Source organism: Thalassophryne amazonica, chromosome 2, assembly GCF_902500255.1.
Source record: "Thalassophryne amazonica chromosome 2, fThaAma1.1, whole genome shotgun sequence".
Lineage (NCBI taxonomy): Eukaryota > Metazoa > Chordata > Actinopteri > Batrachoidiformes > Batrachoididae > Thalassophryne > Thalassophryne amazonica.
Window position 1 is genome coordinate 97,196,280 of NC_047104.1, and position 25,175 is coordinate 97,221,454.

At 40.2% G+C, this 25,175-nt stretch overlaps 1 protein-coding gene and 1 long non-coding RNA gene across 2 annotated transcripts in view; one reads left to right on the forward strand and one right to left on the reverse strand.

Annotated features, from left to right (window-relative positions):
* phlpp2 (PH domain and leucine rich repeat protein phosphatase 2) overlaps window positions 1–18,001 on the forward strand; it is a 152,537-nt gene extending 134,536 nt beyond the window's left edge. The window contains exons 17-19 of the mRNA XM_034190209.1: window positions 6,830–7,024; window positions 9,076–9,307; window positions 16,127–18,001. Coding sequence (XP_034046100.1) covers window positions 6,830–7,024; window positions 9,076–9,307; window positions 16,127–17,410 — 1,711 coding nt within the window. The 3' untranslated portion in view covers window positions 17,411–18,001. The remainder of the gene's footprint in view (window positions 1–6,829; window positions 7,025–9,075; window positions 9,308–16,126) is intronic.
* Window positions 6,562–23,647, reverse strand: LOC117527814. The gene is made up of 3 exons (XR_004565608.1): window positions 23,120–23,647; window positions 11,375–11,379; window positions 6,562–6,579 (listed from the first exon to the last, which is right to left on the reverse strand). It is a non-coding gene; the product is annotated as an uncharacterized LOC117527814 (long non-coding RNA).
* Window positions 23,648–25,175: the final 1,528 nt, after the last annotated feature.

The window sequence follows — 25,175 nt, forward strand, 5'->3', positions numbered from 1 at the left end:
CCACAAGGTTCTGTGCTAGGACCAATTTTATTCACTTTATACATGCTTCCCTTAGGCAGTATTATTAGACGGTATTGCTTAAATTTTCATTGTTACGCAGATGATACCCAGCTTTATCTATCCATGAAGCCAGAGGACACACACCAATTAGCTAAACTGCAGGATTGTCTTACAGACATAAAGACATGGATGACCTCTAATTTCCTGCTTTTAAACTCAGATAAACCTGAAGTTATTGTACTTGGCCCCACAAATCTTAGAAACATGGTGTCTAACCAGATCCTTACTCTGGATGGCATTACCCTGACCTCTAGTAATACTGTGAGAAATCTTGGAGTCATTTTTGATCAGGATATGTCATTCAAAGCGCATATTAAACAAATATGTAGGACTGCTTTTTTGCATTTACGCAATATCTCTAAAATCAATCAATCAATCAATCAATTTTATTTATATAGCGCCAAATCACAACAAACAGTTGCCCCAAGGCGCTTTATATTGTAAGGCAAGGCCATACAATAATCAGAAAGGTCTTGTCTCAGAGTGATGCTGAAAAACTAATTCATGCATTTATTTCCTCTAGGCTGGACTATTGTAATTCATTATTATCAGGTTGTCCTAAAAGTTCCCTAAAAAGCCTTCAGTTAATTCAAAATGCTGCAGCTAGAGTACTGACGGGGACTAGAAGGAGAGAGCATATCTCACCCATATTGGCCTCTCTTCATTGGCTTCCTGTTAATTCTAGAATAGAATTTAAAATTCTTCTTCTTACTTATAAGGTTTTGAATAATCAGGTCCCATCTTATCTTAGGGACCTCGTAGTACCATATCACCCCAATAGAGCGCTTCGCTCTCAGACTGCAGGCTTACTTGTAGTTCCTAGGGTTTGTAAGAGTAGAATGGGAGGCAGAGCCTTCAGCTTTCAGGCTCCTCTCCTGTGGAACCAGCTCCCAATTCAGATCAGGGAGACAGACACCCTCTCTACTTTTAAGATTAGGCTTAAAACTTTCCTTTTTGCTAAAGCTTATAGTTAGGGCTGGATCAGGTGACCCTGAACCATCCCTTAGTTATGCTGCTATAGACGTAGACTGCTGGGGGGTTCCCATGATGCACTGTTTCTTTCTCTTTTTGCTCTGTATGCACCACTCTGCATTTAATCATTAGTGATCGATCTCTGCTCCCCTCCACAGCATGTCTTTTTCCTGGTTCTCTCCCTCAGCCCCAACCAGTCCCAGCAGAAGACTGCCCCTCCCTGAGCCTGGTTCTGCTGGAGGTTTCTTCCTGTTAAGAGGGAGTTTTTCCTTCCCACTGTAGCCAAGTGCTTGCTCACAGGGGGTCGTTTTGACCGTTGGGGTTTTACATAATTATTGTATGGCCTTGCCTTACAATATAAAGCGCCTTGGGGCAACTGTTTGTTGTGATTTGGCGCTATATAAAAAACTTGATTGATTGATTGATTGATTGATTGACTGGGCCACTCAAGGACATCCACAGAGTTGTCCTGAAGCCACTCCTTTGATATCTTGGCTGTGTGCTTAGGGTCATTGTCCTGCTGAAAGATGATCCCTCACCCCAGTCTGAGGGCAAGAGCGCTCTGGAGCAGGTTTTCATCCAGGTTGTCTCTGCACATTGCTGCATTCATCTTCCCCTCAATCCTGACTAGTCTCCTAGTTCCTGCCGCTGAAAAACATCCTCACAGCATGATGCTGCCACCACCATGCTTCACTGTAGGGATGGTGCCTGGTTTCCTGCAAACATGATGCCTGGCATTCACCCCAAAGACAAGTTATCCAATCAACTGAAATTACCCCAGATGGACTCCAGTTAAGCTGTAGACACATCTCAAGGATGATCAGTGGAAACAGGATACACCTGAGCTCAGTTTTGAGCTTCACGGCAAAGGCTGTGAATACTTATGTACATGTGATTTCTTGTTTTTTTTTTTTTTTGTTTTTTTTTTAATAAATTTGCAAAGATCTCAAAAAGAAAAACTTTTTCAGATCATCATTGTGGGATACTGGCTGTAGAATTTTGAGGGGGAAAAAAAGAAGTTTCATCCATTTTTGAATAAGGCTGTAACATAACAAAATGTGTAAAAGTGAAGCGCTGTGAATACTTTCCAGATACACTGTATTTGGAAGAAGAAGTTAATGTCTGATTTTTGTTGTTTTTGCAAGTCAGAATCTGTGGAGCAGCTGTCACATTCCTGTGTCAGAAAGCCATATATCATACCATACCATCAATACCATCAATTGATGGGGACAACAATGCAACACTGAGAACAGTCACCGCTGTCAGCTGCCTGCCGGAAAGATAAAAAATTTTACGCAGTGGTAAAATACCTTCGGCCGTATGAACATTGTCTTCTTAATAATTTGCAGTTTAATTGGTATCCCAGTTTTATTTAAAAAAAAAATGATTAAAACTTTATTTAACCAGGTCGATCCCTTTAAGACACAAAGATCTCTTTTCCAAGGGAAGCCTGGCCAAGAAAGCAGCTTAAAAACAAAGTTTCAAGAGGAGAACATAGAATCAGACAACAATAAAACAGACAAATACAATCTGGTCACATCATAGAGTTAATATGGGGCCTCATAAGCAGGAAAAACAACGATATGAGGCAGATACTATGTCCCTCATAATGTTTTTAAATGTTCCAAGAGAAGTTAGTTCCCTCAAGTTCAAAGTTCTCTGTAGTGAGTTCCAGGCAGCAGGTGCGAAGTACATGAAGGAATGCTTACCTAACTCAGTACGAATTTTGGGGACATTAAACAAGTAGCAATCACTGGAATGCAAGGAATAAGTACTCTGGGTTCTCGAATTGTAGCCACATAGATATTGGGGGAGTAGACCTAAGATTGCTTTGTAAATAAAAATGTGCCAGTGTGAGAGACGACGTGCAGCCAACGAGGGCCACTCAACTCTGCTATATAAAGTACAATGGTGAGTGAAGGTTTTGCAACATGTAACAAACCTCAGGGCACCGTGATCCACAGAGTCCAAAGATTGGAGACAATTAGCAGGGGCATGCATATAAAGAAGGTCACCATAGTCCAATAAAGGAAGAAAGGTGGCAGCTACTAAATTCTTCCTAGCGGAAAAGCTAAACCATGTCCTGTTACGATAAAAAAAAAACCCAGTTTTAGCTTTAGTTTTTTGATCAGGTTCTCTATATGAGACTTAAAAGAAAGCCTGTCATCAATCAGCACACCCAAATACTTGTAGCAAGGCACTAACTTAATTGTGTATCCTTGCAGGGAGAACACATTAGGAAGGGGCTCGGGTGTCTTCCTGCCATTTGAAAAAATAATAAATTTAGTTTTAGACACGTTAAGAACGAGTTTCAAATTTACAAGCTGACGTTCCAGAAGGTTAAAGGCGGTCTATAAAAAACCAACAGCCTCAGCAAGGGTGGAGCCACAACAGTAAATAACAATGTCGTCAGCATAAAAATGGAATTTAGCATCAGTGACATTTCTGCCAAGTACATCCACAAAAATGCTAAACAAAATTGGACCTAAAACAGAGCCCTGAGGCACACCAGAGGAGACCTTTAACATTGTGGAGAAACTACCACCGAAGTGTGTACATTGCATTCTGTCAGACAGATAATTCGCAAACCAACCCACTGCTTGCTTTGACAGACCAATATTCAACAATCGTTGTTTCAAGATGGAATGATCCACAGTGTCAAAGGCCTTAGAGAGGTCAACAAAGAGAGCTGTACAATATTGTTTCTTGTTCAATGATTCTATAATATCGTTTGTGACTTTTAGGGAGGCTGTGATGGTACTGTGTTGCTTCCTGAAACCGGATTCATATGGAGACAGAATATGTGCAAATGATATAAATATATATATATATATAAATATATATATATACGAGGTCTATTAGAAAAGTATCCGACCTTATTATTTTTTCAAAAACCATATGGATTTGAATCACGTGTGATTACATCAGACATGCTTGAACCCTCGTGGGCATGCGAGAGTTTTTTCACGCCTGTCGGTTACGTCATTCGCCTGTGGGCAGTCTTTGAGTGAGGAGTCGTCCACCCGCTCATCGATTTTTTTCATTGTTTAGGAATGGCTCAGAGACTGTTGTTTTGTTTGATAAAAATTTTTTCAAAACTGTAAGGCACAACTGAGTGGACACCATTCAATAAATTCAGCTGGTTTTCGGTAAAAATTTTAACGGCTGATGAGAGATTTTGGTGTGGTAGTGTCGCTTTAAGGACGGTCCACGGCGCCTGACGGCGATCTGCGCTTCGAGGCGGCAGCGTCTCGCCGTGTCAAGTTGAAAACTTCCACATTTCAGGCTCTGTTGACGCAGTAAGTCGTCAGAGAACAGAGAACTTTCAGAAGAAGTCGGCATGAGGAGTTTATTCGGACATTCCATTGTTAACGGTCATTTTGTAATGAAAGAACGTGCGGGCAGAGTCGCATGTCGGGCTGGACCCGACCGCGGGGGGTCGCGGCAGGAAAAACACCTCCGTTGGAAATCTTAACGGGCAAGTTGGAACATGCCCAAGCTGTTAAACAATTTCTCAGTTACTCACTTGTTGAAAGCCATTAAAAGCCGCCTGAATTCTACAAATGGTTTTCAACACGGAGGTGTTTTTCCTGTCGCGGCGCACACAGATTTGCCGAGTCATCACGGAAACGACTCGGCGAATTTGCGTGTACGTCTTTCATTAAAAAAATGTCCTTAAACAGTGGAATGTCCGCATAAATTCCTCATGCCGGCCTCTTCTGAATCTTCTCTGTTCTCTCACGATGTCCTGGGTGAATTAAGCCTTAAATTAGGATGTTTTAAGCTCGAAACAGGCCGACGACAGCGCCTGGAAGCGCTGCAGGACGTCCCGCTCCGTGGGAAGTCCTTACACTGACAGAAACACCCCATAATCTCTCATCAGCCATTAAACTTTTCACAGAAAACCATCTTAATTTCTGGAATAGTGTCCACTCGGATATTCCTCACAGGTCCAGAAAAAATTCTGATAAAGCAACGCGCGCCGTCTCGAGCAGCGTGTGAAACAAAGGAATTCAGCCGAGAGGGCGGGACCACATCTCACTCAAGGCCTGCCCACAGGGAAATGACGTCACCGACACGCGTGAAAAAACTCACGCATGCGCACGAGGGTTCAAGCATGATTGGTGTAATCGCATGTCATTCAAATCCATATAGTTAAAAAAAAAAATAAAAGGGTCGGTTTATTATCTAAGAGACCTCGTATATATATATATATATATATATTCATGAAACCCCTCTATTTAGTCATGTGGTAATTTCACAAGGACCACAATGGAAATAAGCATTTATGCTTTATTGTGTTATCCGTGTATCATTGACACATTTATGTCTGTATGTTTCCATTGATGTTGCAGAATAAACACAATCAGATATTATACGATATTTTATTTACGTTTTAATGGTGTCTGCAGGAGGACGTGCGTGTGCGCATTCATGAGCTTTTGAAGAGAGCAGAAGTAACCTTTGACCCTGTTTGATGCACGTGTACGCTGATGTCTGTGAGATGTCTTGTAAATCACTCCAGAGGTGTTATCAGTTTATAAAAACAGTGTTTTTAGTTTTAGAAGTGTTTATTTGTTGCTAGATTTTACATAATATATGAAAAAGATGTTATATTTACAAGGAAACGAAGCGGAACTGGCAGCTAGCAGGACCAGCCAGTGACGTCACTACACTAACGTCCGCGAGATGTCTTGTAAATGTTTTCAGTTTTAGAAGTGTTTATTTGTTGCTAGCCTTTACATAATAAATGAGAAAGATGTTATATTTACACAGAAGCGAAGTGGTGTTACAGCGCCAGTGAGAGACCAGCCAGTGACGTCACGGTGCTGCTCTACCCTGATTGGTTGTTTGCCCCCCCCCCCCCCCCCCAAAAAAAAAAAACACAAAAAAAAAATCAGATTTGCATGATTCACAGCATTAAAATAAGAAACAGAATGGGACTTTTTAACTTGTTAAAATACCTCTTAAAATAGGTCAAGGTTAGACATCTTTGAACTTGTCCATGGTCTGTGTTGTAAGAATGTTCTCTGTGAATTTGAAGACCCTGGTAGTTATAGGACTGGACTTATGCTGAGCACAGACAGATGGACAGACGAACACAAAGCCTTTGCAATACCCAATGACCATATTTTGATGGCCTCAGGTAAAATAATAACAATAAGAAGCCGATTATTGCACTGTCATATAATTTCAAAACAAAACTAACTGTGACTGAGTGTAGAAAAGGCCACAAAAGTGAATAATGAAGCCACAGAAACCCGTCTTTCACTTGTGGAAAAAGTACTAAATAATGTTAAATAATGTTTTATGTAGTTTTATCTGAAACTGAAGCAATCTTGATCTATGTCACAAAGATAAAGGCATTCCAACTCCCCCCTTTTTTTTTCTTTTGGTTGGTGAGGTTAGTAATGGTTTCCGTTAATAGGCCTACACTTTCAGACTCGTTAGGTAGGTTTTGTAACTGTAGGATTAGCACTGTCTGATGAGTCACTACTGTACAAACCCAGAGCAGGTGTCTGCCATGATATCAGCATTTGATTAAAACTTGTTGGCAAGCACCCCTGTGGATCATTTTTAGGATTGGACCCTTATAGGTCTGACTGACCCGTTGTAATGTAGCTACAATCACTACTGTTTACGAGGCCGAGGCCTCCACATGGACTCATGCAGTGAAGTCTTTTATCATCTGTCACCTCTTGCTGTTTCCTTTGACCTGACACTGTGGGGTCGAATGCAAGTGCTCCATCTGTGTGTGGAGCATCATCTGCTAATGGGCATGTATTTTCTGGGACAGGTTGTGTGTCTCTGTGCTGGCGGTAGACAGATTTAGAGACAACGTGGACTCATGTTATGGCATCTTTGATGGAGACCGCAATGAAGAAGTGCCTCGTCTGCTGCAGTGCACCATGGGGGATGTGCTGTGTGAGGAACTCCAGCACTCTTGCGTTGACAGTGTGTACATGTGCAACACTTTCCTCACCTCACACAGGTATGATGTTGATTTGTAAGTATTTCTTACAGGCTGACATGACAGAACAATTACAGTGTTGCTCCTGTTTCATCGACTGCTCCATGTGAGTTATGGGCCTTTCACACCAGACGCATCGGAAGTGTTAAAGGCGTCACAAATTGGTCTAAAAAGCATTATTTTCAATGAGACGCGCTGCTTTTTAGAGGCGTCAGAAGCGTCGCATCAAAAGCCGAGCTTCAGATGGGAGCGCGCATTGCCGCTTGTCGACAGGCTGACGCGGTCAAAGTTCAACCCAATCCACCCTTCGCCGCGCTGAGCTGTGACGTAGGTTCGTGCTGTCCAATAGGAACGACGCGTCGGGCCAAAACATGGAAGACTAGTGGCAGAAACCACTGATCTCGACAAAACAGATCGGTGCAGAAACCACTGATCTCTACAAAACAGAAACATGTCACTTGACTGCTCATTTATAGAGCAGTTTTCTGAAGAAAAATCCTTGGAAATGTTTTTTTTTTTTACCTCAAAATTTCTGATTACTGTTTTAAAAAAGTTTAGAACACTTGTAATTAAAATAGCTAAATAAAAGGTTCTTTAGAAACCTTTCTTCATCTGTAAATTAAAACCACCTGTAACCTTGGACATTTATTTTTAGACAAATAAAATAACATGGAAATTTGTACATTTTTTAAACGTCTGGTAGATTATTCATGTCTCATTTCAACCAGAAAAACACTGTAAATAAATACAAATGTTTATTATAAATGCAACAGGAGATAATTTAAGAATGACTGCAGTGTGATTGTAAAGTAGGATTTCTGTGACAAAAACCTCATGATGATTTTTTTTTTAATTGAGTCATTTCAACTTGTAATTACATCAAAATGTGTGATTGCCTTTAATGTTGTGATCAGGACAGAGTCATTTCTAAAATATGAATTTGACTAGTGGTTGTGAATGTTTTAAAATTGTGCACAATAAGGGAAGAGTTTCTACCTGTGCAAATGTCTTTTGACTTTGATTTCGTAGACATTTTTAATGATCCATTCATTTATTGTTAAAATATAAAATGAAACAGCTTTTTAAAAAAATAATAAAATAGTTGCTGTTCAAAGAGCCTTTTATTTAGAAGCAGGTGATGGTATGCTGGATTCTCGGGACCAGATGAAGGTCTCTTCTACAGCTTTGACCTCTGGTGTTGTTGACACTTTTCTCTAATTTTGAAGAGCAGAGATGTTTTCTTTCATAGTATTCAGCCCATCAATGGAAGTTTTTGAAGCACATCTGTATTTAGGTTGTCTGCACAGCAAATGTTCCTGATTGTGTGTGTGTGTGTGTGTGTGTATATATATATATATATATATATATATATATATATATATATATATGGAAACAACTACGGCAATAACGCCTGAAAAACTAAGTTATTTGCTGTGGCTTTATTTGGTTAATAAATACAAACAAAAAAAAAAAAAAAAACTGAACCATTCACAAATGAAAGTGTTCACTCAGATCAACTGTGCTAAAGGCTAAGCTAACGTTAGTCGATCATTAAACCTTCACAGCAACGCAGTAAACGTCACGTTTTATTTTTATATTATTCTCACCTCGATAAAGCTGCACAACTAAACTCCGGTGGTCAAACTGGGACTTCACATATATCCAAAAAGTGGGATATTTCGGACTGAGTGGGTTTGCTCCATCACCCCGGCTGCCTGCCTCGATGATCCCTCAACCCCGGCATCTCCGTGCGGGTCAGCCCGCTGTCGCGGTTCGATTGATATCCCACCAAGTCCTCAGTCCTCGCTCGGTCGGCGTCTCTCTGAAAAGTAGCTGAAAAAAAGCTTCTCCCAGCAGTGGTTCAGGCGACGCAAATTCAATATGGCGATCGCTCAACTTTTATCAGGTTGTGGAAACAGCCGGAGTGTGACATAGGCCTTGCCGCTTCTGAAACGAAGCGTCTGACGTCACGCGTTACAGCGTTGGTGCGCGTTGCCTGATGCGTCTGAAGTGTCCAGTGTGAAAGGCCCTTTAGAGAGTTTGTCGGAAGCTTTGGTGTTTGTTTTTGACAGGAAACTGGGTATGGCTGGACAAAAGCTGGGTGCCTCTGCTTTACTGTGTTATATCCACCATGAGCCTTCAGAACCAAGCGGTTCCTTCAGCCTCACTGTGGCTAACGTGGGTACCTGCCAGGCCGTGTTGTGTCGGGATGGACAACCTGTCCCACTGTCCAAGGTTTACAGCTTGGAGAGCTGCACTGAAGAGATGGAGCGAGTTAAGCTCAGTAAAGCCATTATTACTGAGGTAATATACAACTAAATACACATCTTATCTTCATACTTTTACCCTAGAGCAGAGGTCACCAGCCCGCCCATCGTGATTAACCAGCCAGTTGTTATTAGCTTCTATGTAGCTTATTGAGTTTTAAGAAGTTCAGTCACAGCTTGGGAAAACTGCTGTCAGTAGCAGCTCTGGTGAGCCATGCTGAAGGAATTGTTTATATTAAGTTACGGTGCATCTGGAACGTAGTCACAGCACTTCACTTTTTCCACATTTTGTTATATTACAGCCTTATTCCAAAATGGAGTAAATTCATTTTTCCCCTCCAAATTGTACTCACAGCACCCCATAATGACAACATGAAAAAAGGTTTTTTAAATTTTTACAAATTTATTAAAAATAAAAAGCTAAGAAATCATATGTACGTAAGTGTTCACACCCTTTGCTCAATACTTTGTTGATGCACCTTTGGCAGCAATTACAGCCTCAAGTCTTCTTGAATATGATGCCACAAGTTGAGTGCGCCTATCTTTGGGCAGTTTTGCCCATTCCTCTTTGCAGCACCTCTGAAGCTCCATCAGGTTGGATGGGGAGCGTCGATGCACAGCCATTTTCAGATCTCTCCATTGATGTTCAATCAGCTCTGAGCTCTGGCTGGGCCACTCAAGGACATTCACAGAGTTGTCCTGAAGCCACTCCTTTGATATCTTGGTTGTGTGCTTAGGGTCATTGTCCTGCTGAAAGATGAACCGTTGCTCCAATCTGAGGTCAAGAGCGCTCTGGAGCAGGTTTTCATCCAGGATGTCTCTGTACATTGCTACATTCATCTTTCCCTCAGCCCTGACTAGTCTCCCAGTTCCTGCTGCTGAAAAACATCCCCACAGCATGATGCTGTCAACACCATGCTTCACTGTAGGGATGGTGCTTGGTTTCCTCCAAACATGATGCCTGGCATTCATGGCAAGAGTTCAGTCTTTGCCTCATGAGACCAGAGAACTTTGTTTCTCATGGTCTGAGAGTCCTTCAGGTGCCTTTTGGCAAACTCCACCCGGGCGACCATGTGCCTTTTACTAAAGAGTGTCTTTCGTCTGGCCACTCTACCATACAGGCCTGATTGGTCAATTGCTGCAGAGATGGATGTCCTTCTGGAAGCTTCTCCTCTCTCCACTCTCCACTATCGGGTTCTTGGTCATCTCCCTGAATAAGGTCCTTCTCCCCCCGATCGCCCTTCCCCAGATTCGTGCCTCGAGTCAATCCTGTATCGGAGGTCTACCGACAATTCCTTTGGCTTCATGCTTGGTTTGTACTCTAACATATACTGTCAACTATGGGACCTTATATATAAACAGGTGTGATCCTTTTCAAATCATGTCCAATCAACTGAATTTATCCCAGGTGGACTCCAGTTAAGCTGTAGAAACATGTCAAGGACGATCAGAAAACAGGATGCACAGGAGCTCAATTTTGAGCTTCATGGTAAAGGCTGTGAATACTTATGTACATGTGATTTCTTAGTTTTTCATTTTTCATAAATTAGCAAAATCTTTTTTTCCACATTACCATTTATTGTGTGTAGAATTTTGAGGGGGAAATGAATTTCATCCATTTTGGAATAAGGCTGTAACATAACAAAATGTGGAAAAAGTGAAGCACTTTCTGTAAACACCGTAATATAATATCACACACTTTCTGAATCTGCTTAAAAATAAAAGTATCTTGAATTATGGACAGTAGTGCGTTTTTGTTTTGAAGCTGAAAAAGTGGACATGTGGGTCTAGTAATGCCTAACACTTTGCCAGTGTGTCATTTGAAATTCTGCATGCATGAGGATTCCATGTGTGACAAATGAAAAGGGAGGTTAGACTTTCATGTTCATGTTAAGTATAGCTGATTTTAATACTCAGAATTAAAAGAACCTAGCATTATGTGCATAATGAGGTCCATTTTCAACAACAACATGAAAGAAGGAAACAAGACATGAACATCTATCGTGATATAGAGAAGATTAAGTCTGTGGCCAAACTCAAATTTTGGTTAATTGGTCCATCTCTAAAACTATTCAAATCAATGCCCAGGACCCACCTGACTGACAGACACTTTTGTGACTGTGAGACACAGGGCCAACTCTTGACAGCAGACTCGAAAGCTGTGCAGAGGGCACAGATCCATTTGAGGCATGTCCGAGTGCACTTTGATGTTTTAGCTGTGGGAAATGATGGGACAAAGCCAGGTGCTCGGCCCAAAGTGCACCAGGCACACAGCACTGTAATATCGAGAAAGCGGACACAAAGAAAAGTATTCGTAGGGAGTTTATGCATTAGCCCTGACCTGTCAGAATGGCGGACAACAGCTGTAGAAGCTCCCTGAGGTGAAGCAGTCAAGCAGCAAGGTGAGGTTTTAGCTTTCCTTGAGCATTTACTGATATTTTTATTTAACAGTTATTTTCATTTCACTTTCATGTATTGACGGGGTGTGATTTTTTTTTTTCAATCACAAACAACAAAGCTTCACTTTACGCCCTACACAGACACGACTGCCATATGTTCCAAATTAATGAGGCACAACAGCTTTGAACATGGGAGCATATTGCCATTTTATTTATAATGTGGTACCAGAATGTGTTTTTGTGTGTGCGTACATGACAGAGAGAAAGAGAAAGCAAAAGGTCAAGAATGCCACAATTACATTCTGTCACTTCCACTCGTTGCTGTTATTTTGGTGCTCTGTCGTTTTCCATGGTTTTCTTCCAGTTCACGTGTTCTCCATTTCCTGTTCACATATACGTTTCCTCCCTGATAATGTTGCCCACTATTTTACCTCCTTTCTCTAACTTTCTTGCTGTATTCGTGTCTTCTGTTTTTTGTTGTTGTTGTTGTGTTGTTGTTCCTTGTGAGTATTTCCTGAGCTTGCCTGCTATTTTTGGACTGTTTACTTGGTTTGACAATGAATCTGTGTTTTGAAACTCTGCCTGCACTTGTTGACTGTATTCCTGGTTTGCCCCTCAGGGATACTGTTGCCTTGTGGACTGCCTTCTCTGTGTTTTTTAACCTGTGCCTGCCCAAAACTAAAATAAAAACTGTTGCATATTGCTGTTGTTCTCTGCTGTGGGGTCCCCAGAGAACTTTTTCATAAAATGATTTTTTTTTCTCCCTCTTCCTACTTCAGTTGCCAGTGATTACAAAATATGGTTATGCAAAAAAAGAGAAAAACTGTTTTTGTTGCATATTTCTCTATCAATAGCAGAGGTGGGACAAAGTCACCATCAAGTCACTCTCAAGTCTTGAATCGGCAAGTCCCAAGTCAAGTCTCAAGTCATAATGATGACCAGTTATGGCAAGCTGAGCTGAGACTTGACTTGGGACTTGCTGATTCATGACTTGAGGATGACTTGACAGTGACTTTGTCCCACCTCTGGTAGTGTGCAGTGATATCGCACTCAACACGCGGATTTGTGTACGCAGCCATACTAGACGGCAAGCTCAGTGTACACCACAGCATGGCCAATGCGGGATCATCAGTGGACGACCAAGTTAATTTGTCCGATATAGTTAAGCGCTCGATCCTGAACATCAGAAGAGGTATTTAGAGAAAATAGAGAATCAACATGGATCCCTACAATATTTCCCTCTAGAAGTTCACCTTTTTTTTTTTTTTCGATTTTGAGCAGAAGCCAGATGCGCAGCATCCAGACCTTTTCAACTACTTTATCAACACTCCGTCACCCTACACAGGAGAAGTCCTGAAGACATATAAAAGTTTGGATGCCGACAGCTTCTTTGCGGCTGGATGGGTGCAAAATGCGGTCATCAGTCAGGTTACTGATGACAGCCCGAGTAGTAAAACTCGCCTAAACTGTCATTGTATAAACGGGATACTCACACTCACCAGCCAAAAGCAAAAGTCCCAATGTTTTTGTATGGTTTTCCATCTAATAAACACCATATATAACTGATTTTGTATAAATGATTTTCACTCACATCAGACAAAACATCCTGTCCGACTGTATTACATTTCCATAAAAAAAAAACCCCTCACATGTACCAAACAAAGCAGTCTGGACGTGTCCGATAACAGAGGTATGAAATTAAAGTTCAACACTGACACTCGCTGAGTCGAGGAAAGTGTGCACCGTATTTCCATGATTAAAGCCCGGCCGTTTTTGTTTTTTTTTAACCGTGCTCCCAGCAGCCTGACGTGCACCTGCTAAATAAATTAGACACCACAAAAGGCTGTGATCTGTCACTTTTAGGGTTTCACTCCTTCCTATCCTGTCATATTTTAAAAGTTTTTGCAGTGCACTCACTGATTACATTTCAGTTATGGATCAAATACATTTGGCAGAAAAATTCCCAAATATGACCAACTTTACAACACGGAGTCAAAAAAAAACTATAAAGTTGCTCAAATGAGCCACAATTCATGGAGGAAATTGTACACATTACCTTTGGTTTGGAGGTTGGTGATTATAGAAAGAAGAGCTCATTGAGGGACAAATTAATCAAGAAAAAAGCATAATCCAGAAAAATTGCAAAAAGATGTGACAAAGAATTTTAAAACTGTAACTTTTCAGATCACTCTTGATCAGTGGGAAAATTGTAAAATTGTACTCCGGAGCCCTTCTTGTAACAGCTCGTGCATTTGTATACATCACCATTACACCATTTTGGTGTAATTTGTGTAGACAAAGCGAAAGAGCACACCTGCTAAACACAAGGTTCAAGTTTATTCGGTTCAAGGAAAGAACTTTGCAACAAAATAAAACAAACTGATTTTTCAGCCAGTCAACCCATGTAACTGAAAAGATGTAGGTAGAAGCAAAGCTTATATACACCTACCCCTTTTACCTCAGCAACTTTTACTTATCACAACAAAAACAAAACAAAGTGAGCAGAACAGAAAAACACAGACATCTTAAAATAATCAACTCAAATTCCTTATCATATCCACACCAATAACAGCACACATCGCATAATCCCAAAAAATAATAATACAAAATCAATAACTTAATTGTCCGTACTTTAACCAACAGCTATATAGTCCTTCAAACATGAATTGAATTTTCAGAGGTTCATTTGCCGTTCACTCAACGCAGAAGTTGCCGTCCAGTATGGCTGTGTGAGCACATATCACGTGATCGGTGGTGTCACCAGCACACCATCTATTGAATATCTGATGCTACAATATTTTACAATATTTGTGTGATGCATTTGTTTCCTATTTGATCAGTATGACCTGACTTCTACTTCTCAAAGTTGTATCCTTGCCTTTAGTCTGAAGTGAAAAGTGATCTTGGCTTAGAAAAGGTTGGTGACCACTGCACTAGAACTGCTTTCTAATATGTTTGATGCTATTACTGCTGAGATGTGTTTATACGAGGTCTCTTAGATAATAAACCGACCCTTTTATTTTTTTTTTTAACTATATGGATTTGAATGACATGCGATTACACCAATCATGCTTGAACCCTCGTGCGCATGCGTGAGTTTTTTCACGCGTGTCGGTGACGTCATTTCCCTGTGGGCAGGCCTTGAGTGAGATGTGGTCCCGCCCTCTCGGCTGAATTCCTTTGTTTCACACGCTGCTCGAGACGGCGCGCGTTGCTTTATCAGAATTTTTTCTGGACCTGTGAGGAATATCCGAGTGGACACTATTCGAGAAATTAAGCTGGTTTTCTGTGAAAAGTTTAATGGCTGATGAGAGATTATGGGGTGTTTCTGTCGGTGTAAGGACTTCCCACGGAGCGGGACGTCGCGCAGCGCTTCCAGACTTCTTCTGAAAGTTCTCTGTTCTCTGACGACTTACTGCGTCAACAGAGCCTGAAATGTGGAAGTTTTCAACTTGAAACGGTGAGACGCTGCCGCCTCGAAGCGCAGATCGCCATCAGGTGCCGTGGACCGTCCTTAAAGCGACACTACCAGACCAAAATCTCTCATCAGCCGTTAAAATTTTTACCGAAAACCAGCTGACTTTATTGAATGGTGTCCACTCAGTTGTGCCTTACAGTTTTGAAAAAATTTTTATCAAACAAAGCAACAGTCTCTGAGCCATTCCTAAACAATGAAAAAAATCGACCAGCGGGTGGACGACTCCTCACTCAAAGACTGCCCACAGGCGAATGACGTAACCGACAGGCGTGAAAAAACTCTCGCATGCCCACGAGGGTTCAAGCATGTCTGATGTAATCACACGTGATTCAAATCCATATGGTTTTTGAAAAAATAATAAGGTCGGATACTTTTCTAATAGACCTCGTATACCAGCAACATTTAAAAATGCAGCATTTAGTGTTGTGATTATTTTCCACATTATGTTGCAAAATGCCACACTTTTCTACCATGTGTGTTAAACCAAATTTAAAAATTAAAATGCACTAAAAAATAAATAATACCAAATTTAAGAAGTTAATCAGTAAAGGACAAACAGCATCTTTCAACTCCTTGACACAGATTGGACCATAAGGTTGTTCTCAAGACAAACATTCCTGTCGCACATTTGCATAGTTTTACAGAAGTTGTATAACTACAGCAGTATAGTTTAGCAAATAATGACTGGAAGTAGTTTTGGCAAATCCAGTGTGTCATTGATGTTTACAAAAGCCATGGTGTGTTTTTAAATTCTGTGAGTGGTTCTCAAACTGCGGGGCACCCCGTTCCCTCTGGGGGACACAAAATGATTTGGTAGGAGTGATCTGCCTGGTGAAGTGTGACTGAAAAAGTCATGATTTTCAGCTTCTAAAAAGGGAGTGCAATAAAAAAAAAAGAGGAAAAAAACAATGTAGAACCGCTGGTATCTTAATGAGGTTCTCCACATGACCACATGTTAAAAGACCATTCTGTTTTGTAGGATAATAAGGTGAGTGGAGTCACATGCTGTTCTCGCCTGCTGGGATGCTCTTATCTGGCTCCCTGGGTACTCCCCAAGCCATGGGTGCATACTGAGCCCCTCTGTTCCCAGGATGAGTTCTTGATCTTGGGAAACCGTGCGCTGTTTGAGCGAGTGTCCTACGAGGAGGCTGTTTGCACTGTGCAGGCTGTGCAGGATCCACGTGCTGCTGCCAAGAAGCTGTGCTCTCTGGCTCAGAGCTATGGCTGCAAAGACAACATAGGAGCTGTGGTAGTGTCCTTGCATATTGGAGAAGATAGTTGCACCTGTGAGGCACCGATCTCCACGACCGTACCCCGGGGTCCCCCTCCAGTACTTTTGCCTGCATCTGTCACCCCAGGTCCCAGTGATTCAACAACCCTTTCGTCCAGCAGTGGCATCATCTCTGAGTTCAACAGTGAGACATCCGCTTCAGAGGTGGGTAGTGAAGCAGGGTCCACTGCTTCAGATGAGCACCCATCCTCAGTCCCTGCACCCCGCCCGGAGAGACGCTGCAGCCTGCACCCTGCTACTGCACTATGTGGAATCATGGTTCCTGGCTCAGCTCTAACAGGACCCCCCTCAGGCCTATTTCATCGACAGCCCTCCGGTGCTACCTTCACTAGTAACCAGTCTGATAATGGTTTGGACAGTGACGATGAAGCTCCACTTGAGGGAGTCATCTCTAATGGCAGTAAGCTAGAGGTTGAAGTAGATATTCACTGCTGTGCCTTTCAGCTACGATCTACGGTTCCCAAGAGCCCAAAAGACTTGGACCTTGAAAAGGATGGTTCTGACTACCCAAATGGAAAAATGTGCAGACAGAACAGAGTTGTGGTGTCAACAACAAATGGCTGCCTGTTAGCTGTTTGTGGGAGAGAGATTGCAGACCTCAAGAAGTCACCCTCCACATGTAGCTTGTTTGGAAAAAAGTTGTCAAATGGTTCTGTTGTAGTCCCCGAGGACAGCCATAACATCATTGAAGTGGCCTTGGAGGCTCCTAAGAAGAAGTCAGGCTACTTCACTGCACCAGCCCAGCAAGATCCTGAGGACCAACTCATTGTACCCCCAGACCTGGAGCAGGAAGTCCTTGAGCAACTAAGAAGCCAGAGACCTCTGGTCTCAGGCCCTTCTGCATTGTCCACACCACCTACAATAAAGGACCCTGTGTGGGATCAGCTGCATCCAACGGCCTTGACCACCAACCTTGTTCCAGTCTCGCACCCACCCTCCATGTTACAAGAGGTCTATGATACTGCCCTCTAAAGGGCAGATACAGCACAGCCCCATATGGCTGCTATTGTGTCATTGTGCCATTCCATGGAGGTAAAGAAAGGAGTTTTTTTTCACTTGAGATATTCCAGTTCAAGTTGCCATTTAGAACTTTTACAAAGACAAGACGTGTGGGAGACTATGTGATGCACAGTTCCAAGAAGAGAAGATTATCAGCATCCCAATTCTCGATTTCACATTGTGAAAAGGAAAGAGTGGTTTGCTATTAGACAAAACAAATAAATCCTGAGCTGAACTAGGATACCTCATTTGTTTGAACATGTCAGCAACATTTCCCTTTACTTGGAAAGATGAGCATTTGAGACTGTGTGTTATAGGGTCCTGTTCAATGAGGCCGGCGTCCTTTCCAAGGAGGTTCTTGGAGGTCAGGTCTTGGAGAGAAACCATATGACTGAAGCTTGAAAAAGTGCCTCCTGTAGACAACTCAGCCAAGAGCTTATTGATGTCCTAGCTGTGTTTGGAGTTGTTAGTTCATTTTAAAGGTTGGACGTTGTCTTGAAGAGACCAGCCTCCTGTACCCGTGGCTTTTTCAAATGAGGTCAAGCAGTCAAATTCTAATAAGGCATGGATGACATGTAGGCCATAAAACAAAAAAAAAAAGGGGGCAGGAGGATGGAGAGAGAGAGCACAACGGCATTTTAGGGCCATGTTGAGTTTTTTTTTTTTTTAAGACCTTGAGAATAAAGTCAGAATTTTATGAGGAAAAAACACCTAATATTATGAGAATAAAGTCATAATATTACAAGGATAAAGTTGTAATTTTATGAGAGAAAAACTCTGCATCTCAGATGAGATCTGTGGAGCACTTTAAGTTGTACTTCAGTATAGGTTTTACAAATAAGGAGAGATAGAGGTTCTTTTTTAACGTGGGTAGCCAACGAAAGCCTGAAGCCTGTGTCCTGAAGGACCCATGGCACGTCTCTCACTCCTCCCCCGCACTGCTGTTGAAAGTGCCAGTTGGGAACATGGCTGCAATCGAGAATCGAACCCAGATTGCTGGCATCTCAGTCCAACGTGCATACCATTACTCCACCACCTCCCTAAAGGGCCCATCTGCAGAACATTATCATTAGTATCAGAACTTTGAAAAGAATATGCAAGAAAATGTGTCTATTCCGGAGGAGGAACCACACGGTCTTCACCTGTAGTTCCGGCATTTAGCAGCTGCCGAAATCACCTCTTTCGTGGAGGAGGAGATGGCTGGAACTGGCAGTCTGTGACAAGCCAGTCGGCACCAGGTGGTCAGACACAAATGCAGGATTTAGGTCTCAGCTTAACAGAGTTTAATGTCAGGGCTTGCGTGGGTTGGTATACAAAAAGTCAGTCCAAAAATAGCAACAGTCACCGAAGCATTAGGCATCGACAGGATCCAAAAACAGGCAGACAGGTCGATACATGGTGATGCAAAAACAGGACTGTGAAAACTCTGAAGACAAACGCTTGAAAGAGTCACAGGGCACAGCAATCTCACAAATGAGAAAAGAAAGAGGAATGGCTAATATAGAGGACGTGATCAGGAATAAATGCACCACAGGTGTGTGAGGAAGGTTCCAGAAAGGTGGCGTGGCAAGCAGGAAGGGAGGACCAGAGGGAAATGCCTGACATCAAACACTCCACACCAGACAAGAGAAATCCCTCCACAAAACCCCAGTCCAAAAATACCCACAAACCAAAAATGAGGGAAAAACAAACAATGAACCCCACAGACCCAGATCATGACAGTCTGCAGGGTTATCGCTTTTTCTCATAAAATTATGACTTTATTCTCATAATGCAAGTTTTTTTCTCATAAAATTACAACTTTATTCTTGTAATATTACAACTTTATTCTCATAATATTTTCACTTTATTCTCAAAATATTACAACTTTCAACTTTCTCTCAATGTGGCCCTTAAACATCATCGTAAGAAACCCCACACTTGGTTGAATTTTAATTTTAAAACTCCCAGCCATTGTTTATAGAATCCTCTATATTGGACACATTTTATATGTTGTATTTGGCTTGATGTACTTTAGTTGCTCATTATTAGATGGAGCAATGCATTTTATACAACAGTCAAAAATAAACTCAAAGAATTAAATAAAATAGAAATCAAAAAAGCATAGCATTTATCCTTCCAAGTAAACACTAAATGGCAAAAGAAGAGTTTCTTTTATACTATTATATGTACTATATGTACTATTATATGGTATACTGTCAGGAGAAGTAAATGAGGTATATACAGTATATGGATGTACTGTACATAACCTCCATGGGTACTATGATTGTAGTGACATATCAAAGCATTTGAGGCTGTAATAGCATTTGCTAAACCATCCATCAGGCAGAATTCATTCATGAACAAGACATTTTTGCAACTCGGTGAATGTTTTTTAAAGCGTGAGCAACACAGTGTGTGCAGGTTTGTATGGTGTAAACTGGACAGGCGCAAGATTATTTTAAATGTAATAAGATGTGGTCCACGTTTCCAAAAAAGCATCTTAAAGCCAAGTTGATTTTAGGCTGCAGACATACAATAAGATAACATCATTGTAGAAACCACCACTCTGATCCTAGTGTTGAAAATTTTCCAGATTTCTGTGTTTGGGGTAACCTACTATTCATGATACACATGGGTGTCTGTGTCAGTTACGCTGCATTCACATGTTGGTGGTATGTGGCAGATGGTAAACCAGATGTTCATTGCTTTCAAAAAGAGGATGACTGGGAATTTTGCCACCACTGGCAGTGAGAATTAAATTTCCTATTGAAAATTAAAAATTATATAATAATCAGCTGCAAGTATAAACTGGGTGTTAATTTGTCCTCTATGATGGTCAAAAACAGACAGCATGAAACAGGAATGACTGCTACGATGTAGTGAAAAAAAAAATTAAGCTGTATTATCACACATCAAGATAATCATACATCATCCCACAGTAGGGAAATGTGCATTGTTGCAGCAGCAAAGTGACAGTAGTAAATGTATTTTCTCAACAGTTATCCAGATTCTGCTGGAATTTTATGCAGTTGTTACTATATAGCAGTCTTCAATTTCACTTATTTTGATCCAGTTTGGTTAAATATTGTGGGCCCCATAATAATTTTCTGGTGTTATCTGCTTGGACCCCACTTTGATATAATCGTGTCCGGTCAGAGTAGCAAAATTTGGAACTTTGTGTAAAATTTTCATAACTACTGCATGGTTTTCATTCAGGTTGCTTGCAGTAGAGCAGCTGCAGAGTAGGGGTCAGTAGTGAATTATCTTTAACACACCCCGTGGTTAGTCAAAGGCACTGTATCTTAGTTGCAATATTCAGCAAAAATACTGCGTCACCCCACACATTTATGGGACATTTTCATTACAGCCACACAAAAACAGGACGGAGTGTTTTCTACAAGGAATGTGATATTAAATAAAGGAGGTTTGCACATATATACAACAAATGCTATGTCTTTATGGATTAAAGGTGCTGATCCTTTTTTATTTACTATTAATTTTTAACCATTTAAGTCATAAAAAGGATTTTCTTCAGCTCCACTATACAGTTGTGGCAAGAATTACTAGCACCCCTATAATTTAAGTACATATTTTAAAAATGTATTAAAAAATAAATGAAATATCCCCCCGCCCCAAAGTTATTGAACAGAAACAAGAAAATGTTTTGATAAAATGGAGAAAAACAAAACAAAACGTACACTGAGCATGGTTGTTGGCTCTGACCCTTTAGTTCAAATTTCATGTTTTCTTTTTAAAAAATTCTGTCTATTTAAAAAAAACACTGAAATAAAGGTACGTTATAATAACTAGTAAATTTTATCAATTTGTGAAAAATTGAAAGGGAGTACACCTTTAATTGCCATCTTGATGTAAAATTAAACTTGTATGCTAATGTAAAAATTTAAATTTGAATGCCACTAGTTCTCAATCTGTTTCTGCCAGAATGTTTCATCTTAAATAGCTACATTATAGTTTAAATAATCTGGTAAATGTTATGTAGCCCAATGTATAAACCTCAGTTAGTCTGTTCCTGAACACACCACCATCACAACTGCCTTGTGCCAAAAACATGCCTCATTTATGATGTTGTCACAGTTATAAGAAGGGCAAAGTTGGGTAAATGCTCCTGTTAGTGATTACTATGTTATACTTTCAGTTGCCACTCCAAAAACTGGCAGTGGTAGAGTTTTGTCAACCCACTTTCAGTGTTCCTCTTTAGCCTTAAAGCAGCAAATCTCTGTATTTGTTCACAGGGAACCCTTTGTGTCATTCTACACTTTTTTTTTTTTTTTTTTTCCTTTTAGTTCCGGGTGTGTTGTTTGTTCAGTCAACTCCTCCATCCTGATTTTGGTCTGCTGGAGTGAGTGATTAATCAGTGGTGAAGCCTTAATGTGTGTGAGAATCTTATTTACAAGGAATGAACACTGTTAAAAGCACTTTGTACATAGAAAATAATGATATTGAGAGTTGTGTATATTTGAGTATAAGAGATAATATCGAACGCTGTGTGCTCAGATTATCGTGGCTGCCCTCAGCACAGCACATCGTGTTATCCAAGATTACATACAGGCGTTAACAGCAATTTAAAAAAAGAATGTGAAAGTTTATTTACTACACTTGCACTTTGTATTTGTCAGTATGTCAAATGTTTCTTATTTTGTTTGCTAATTTTGCATTTAATGACGTCTGACTCTTACAGACTGTCATAACTGCTCCTTAAAGCTACAGTGTGTAGGGTTCAGGGGGTGTTATTAGCAGAACCTGAACATAGGATTCATAACCATCTGCTGCAACAAAGAATTGATGTGTTTTGATAATTTTAGAATGAACCATCCCTATTTACATAGGAGCGGGCCCCCTCTCAGAGGCCACCACGTTGCAGTGCCATCTTGGTACAGTAGCCCAAAAGGGAAACAGTATTTTTGGGAGTATTTACTAGTTTGGGAGGTCCTGCAACTTGGACTCTGGTGCAACTTGTATACGGAAAAAATCACATATGCTACTAATAATAGTTAAAACTACTTGTTTCGGGCTTTCCCAGGAATCAAACCACTAAACAAAATAAACTCCACCAATAAAAGAATATTAATAATAAAAGTACAGTACAACAATACACAAAAATCACAAAGAGCTGATAATATACTATAGAAAAAGGTGCGAATTATACTCAGTGTTGACACAGTTACTTTGAAAGGTTACTTTAGTAGTTACTTTGTGCAGTTACTTCATTAGCAGCTTTATGCAGTTACTTTATTAGCATCTGCCGACAGCTTGTAACTAATAAATAATGTAACCAATAAGGTAATTAGTAATCTAACTTTGTTACTTTTAAGACTGAGTAATCAGCAAAGTAACTAATCGACAAAGTAACTAACAGTTACTTTTCTGAGTACTCAGTCTTAAAAATAACCAAGTTAGATTGCGAGTTCCTTTATTAGTTACATTCAGCAGCTGCTAATGAAGTAACTGCAGAAAGTAGCTAATAAAGTAAGTTTTCAAAGTAACTGTGGCAACACTGCTTATTCTCTGGTACAACTTATACGCCAATATAGTATTATAGTGTAGTATATACAGTTTTCCCCACAGCAATAGGACATAAATCCTTGTCACTAAAGAAGCGAAACCATGAAGGGAAATAATAGTGCCTGGAAAAGTCATAATGCAATCTGCAAATATCTGCATATAAAAAAATAAATTAACTTAAACTTCACCACTAGATGACACTACATTATACACACTGTAGCTTTAAATTTAAAATCACCTGAACAAACATAAAAAATGTTTCATTGACTCATAATGTCTGCCAACATTGTTCTAATTACATGGCTTATCACAAGAAGTCTTAAAGAGATTGCTTTCTTTTCACTTTGTTTGCTATATGTCCTTATATTGTGTATGACTCTAAACAGATACTGAAATGAACCTTTTTATGCATGTTTTTCCATCACTGTTCTACCATTTATTTGAAATTCTGTGCTAAATGACCCCATCCATCCTCCAAAAGAACAATTGTTATAATCCACAAGACAGAAGTGGGAATTTCTTTGTCCGTTCATAAATTATGATTTCATGTGAAATTTTGGATCCACCCCCAAATTCAGAATAAAGATAGTATACATATTATACATTCCAAGCACTTTAAGGGTCAGAGTTTGTTGTTTGAGATGACTTGTGGTTCAGATCATGGACAGACATCTGCTATATGAAGCCAAATACTGTTGGTTCATTCGGGGACTTGTATCTGCAACAGGAGCAGCAAAACAAACAGCTCCCATTTGTAAATTATATTGATAGATGTTTGCTTTCTGCACGTTAATTGAACAGAGGTTTTTCTCTGAGGTTCACTTGGAAAATTGTTTACAGCCAAGTCTGGGAATTCCCAAATACAAATATGCAAAGCCTCGTGTGTAGAGTGTCGCTTTCCACAAAGATGTTTCTCAGTATGTGTGAAAGTGAGTATTAATTGATATGTATGTGATTGCTGTTGTTTGTTGTTATTGGTTCATTTTCTTCTTGTCCTAATTTGCCAAAACTAGAATTAAAGTGCATTGCCCTGCACTGTTTATTGCTCTTTCAGTGTCCCCATGTGTTTGTCTACTTGATTGTGCATTCACTGTGTGCAGAATGTTGCAACGCACACAGCCGTCAGAACATACTGTATGTGTATTCCAGTTGGCTTCTGTACATTTTTCAGTTCATTTGCTGGAACTGATGTTTTTCCTCTGCTGCCTGTATGACTGCAGTGCACACAGTCTGTGTATGAACAAAGCTGAAATGCACAAACGTGTCGGATTTGACTGCAGTCCTGTGCGAGGAACGAACGATTCTCCTGTTATTCCACGTGACCGAAGTAGCCATCATTTAATCTAATTTTTCTGTACTTTATCAAGAAATGTCTGAACATTTCTTCTTCAGTGCCAGGAAGCTTATGTTTATTTTTGTACTTTTTCTTCACTACAGAATTAACATGATTAACTTTCTGCAGAAAAATGTCTTAAATTTTGTTACGTTGTTTTAAGGTACTACTAATTATATGTTGGAAAGCATGTGCTGAGTAAAATCCAGATAAAAGCATAAATAAAATTACAATGTGATATCTTTTTACACAATAGAGCATAATTTGATCTTTTTAGGGTTTTGTTGTTGCTTTCAAATAACTGCTAATCATTAGAAATGTACTAAGAACAGAACTAACGTTGACCACTTTTGTTATAATCCTTTGAACGCTTTGAGAGTTGAAGCTCTTTTAGCTGAAATGCTGCTGTCATTAGTTTTTGATCAAATGTTTATTATTTAACTCCAGACCAAGTAGCAATAAACTTTCTACTGTGAATTTGTTTTATCCTGCGCACCATTTGATGATGACCTAATGCCAATAAATATCCTAAAAAACTCTGTGCTCTCGATGATGTAAGATTTTGTTTTGTTGTTACTGTGAAGTACAGATATAACAACATACAAATAATGAATGTTTTTTTTCATTCTTTCAATGGTATGAATATTTCATGAGGTGAAAGATAGAACATAGCATTCAACTAGGCGAAAATGTAAGTGATTAAAACAAAACCCTTCCAACATGTTCCATATTGGTTACAAACTGAATTAAGCCAGTCTCCCATTGCTGATTTTTGACACCTGATTGTGTACATTTTTTGGCTCAACAAACAATCTGATACCCAGTTAGAGTATGAAAAATTTGTAATCTGCCAGTAGTGGCGTTGTAGAACATAGTGACCAATCATGAAGTTTGTGAAAA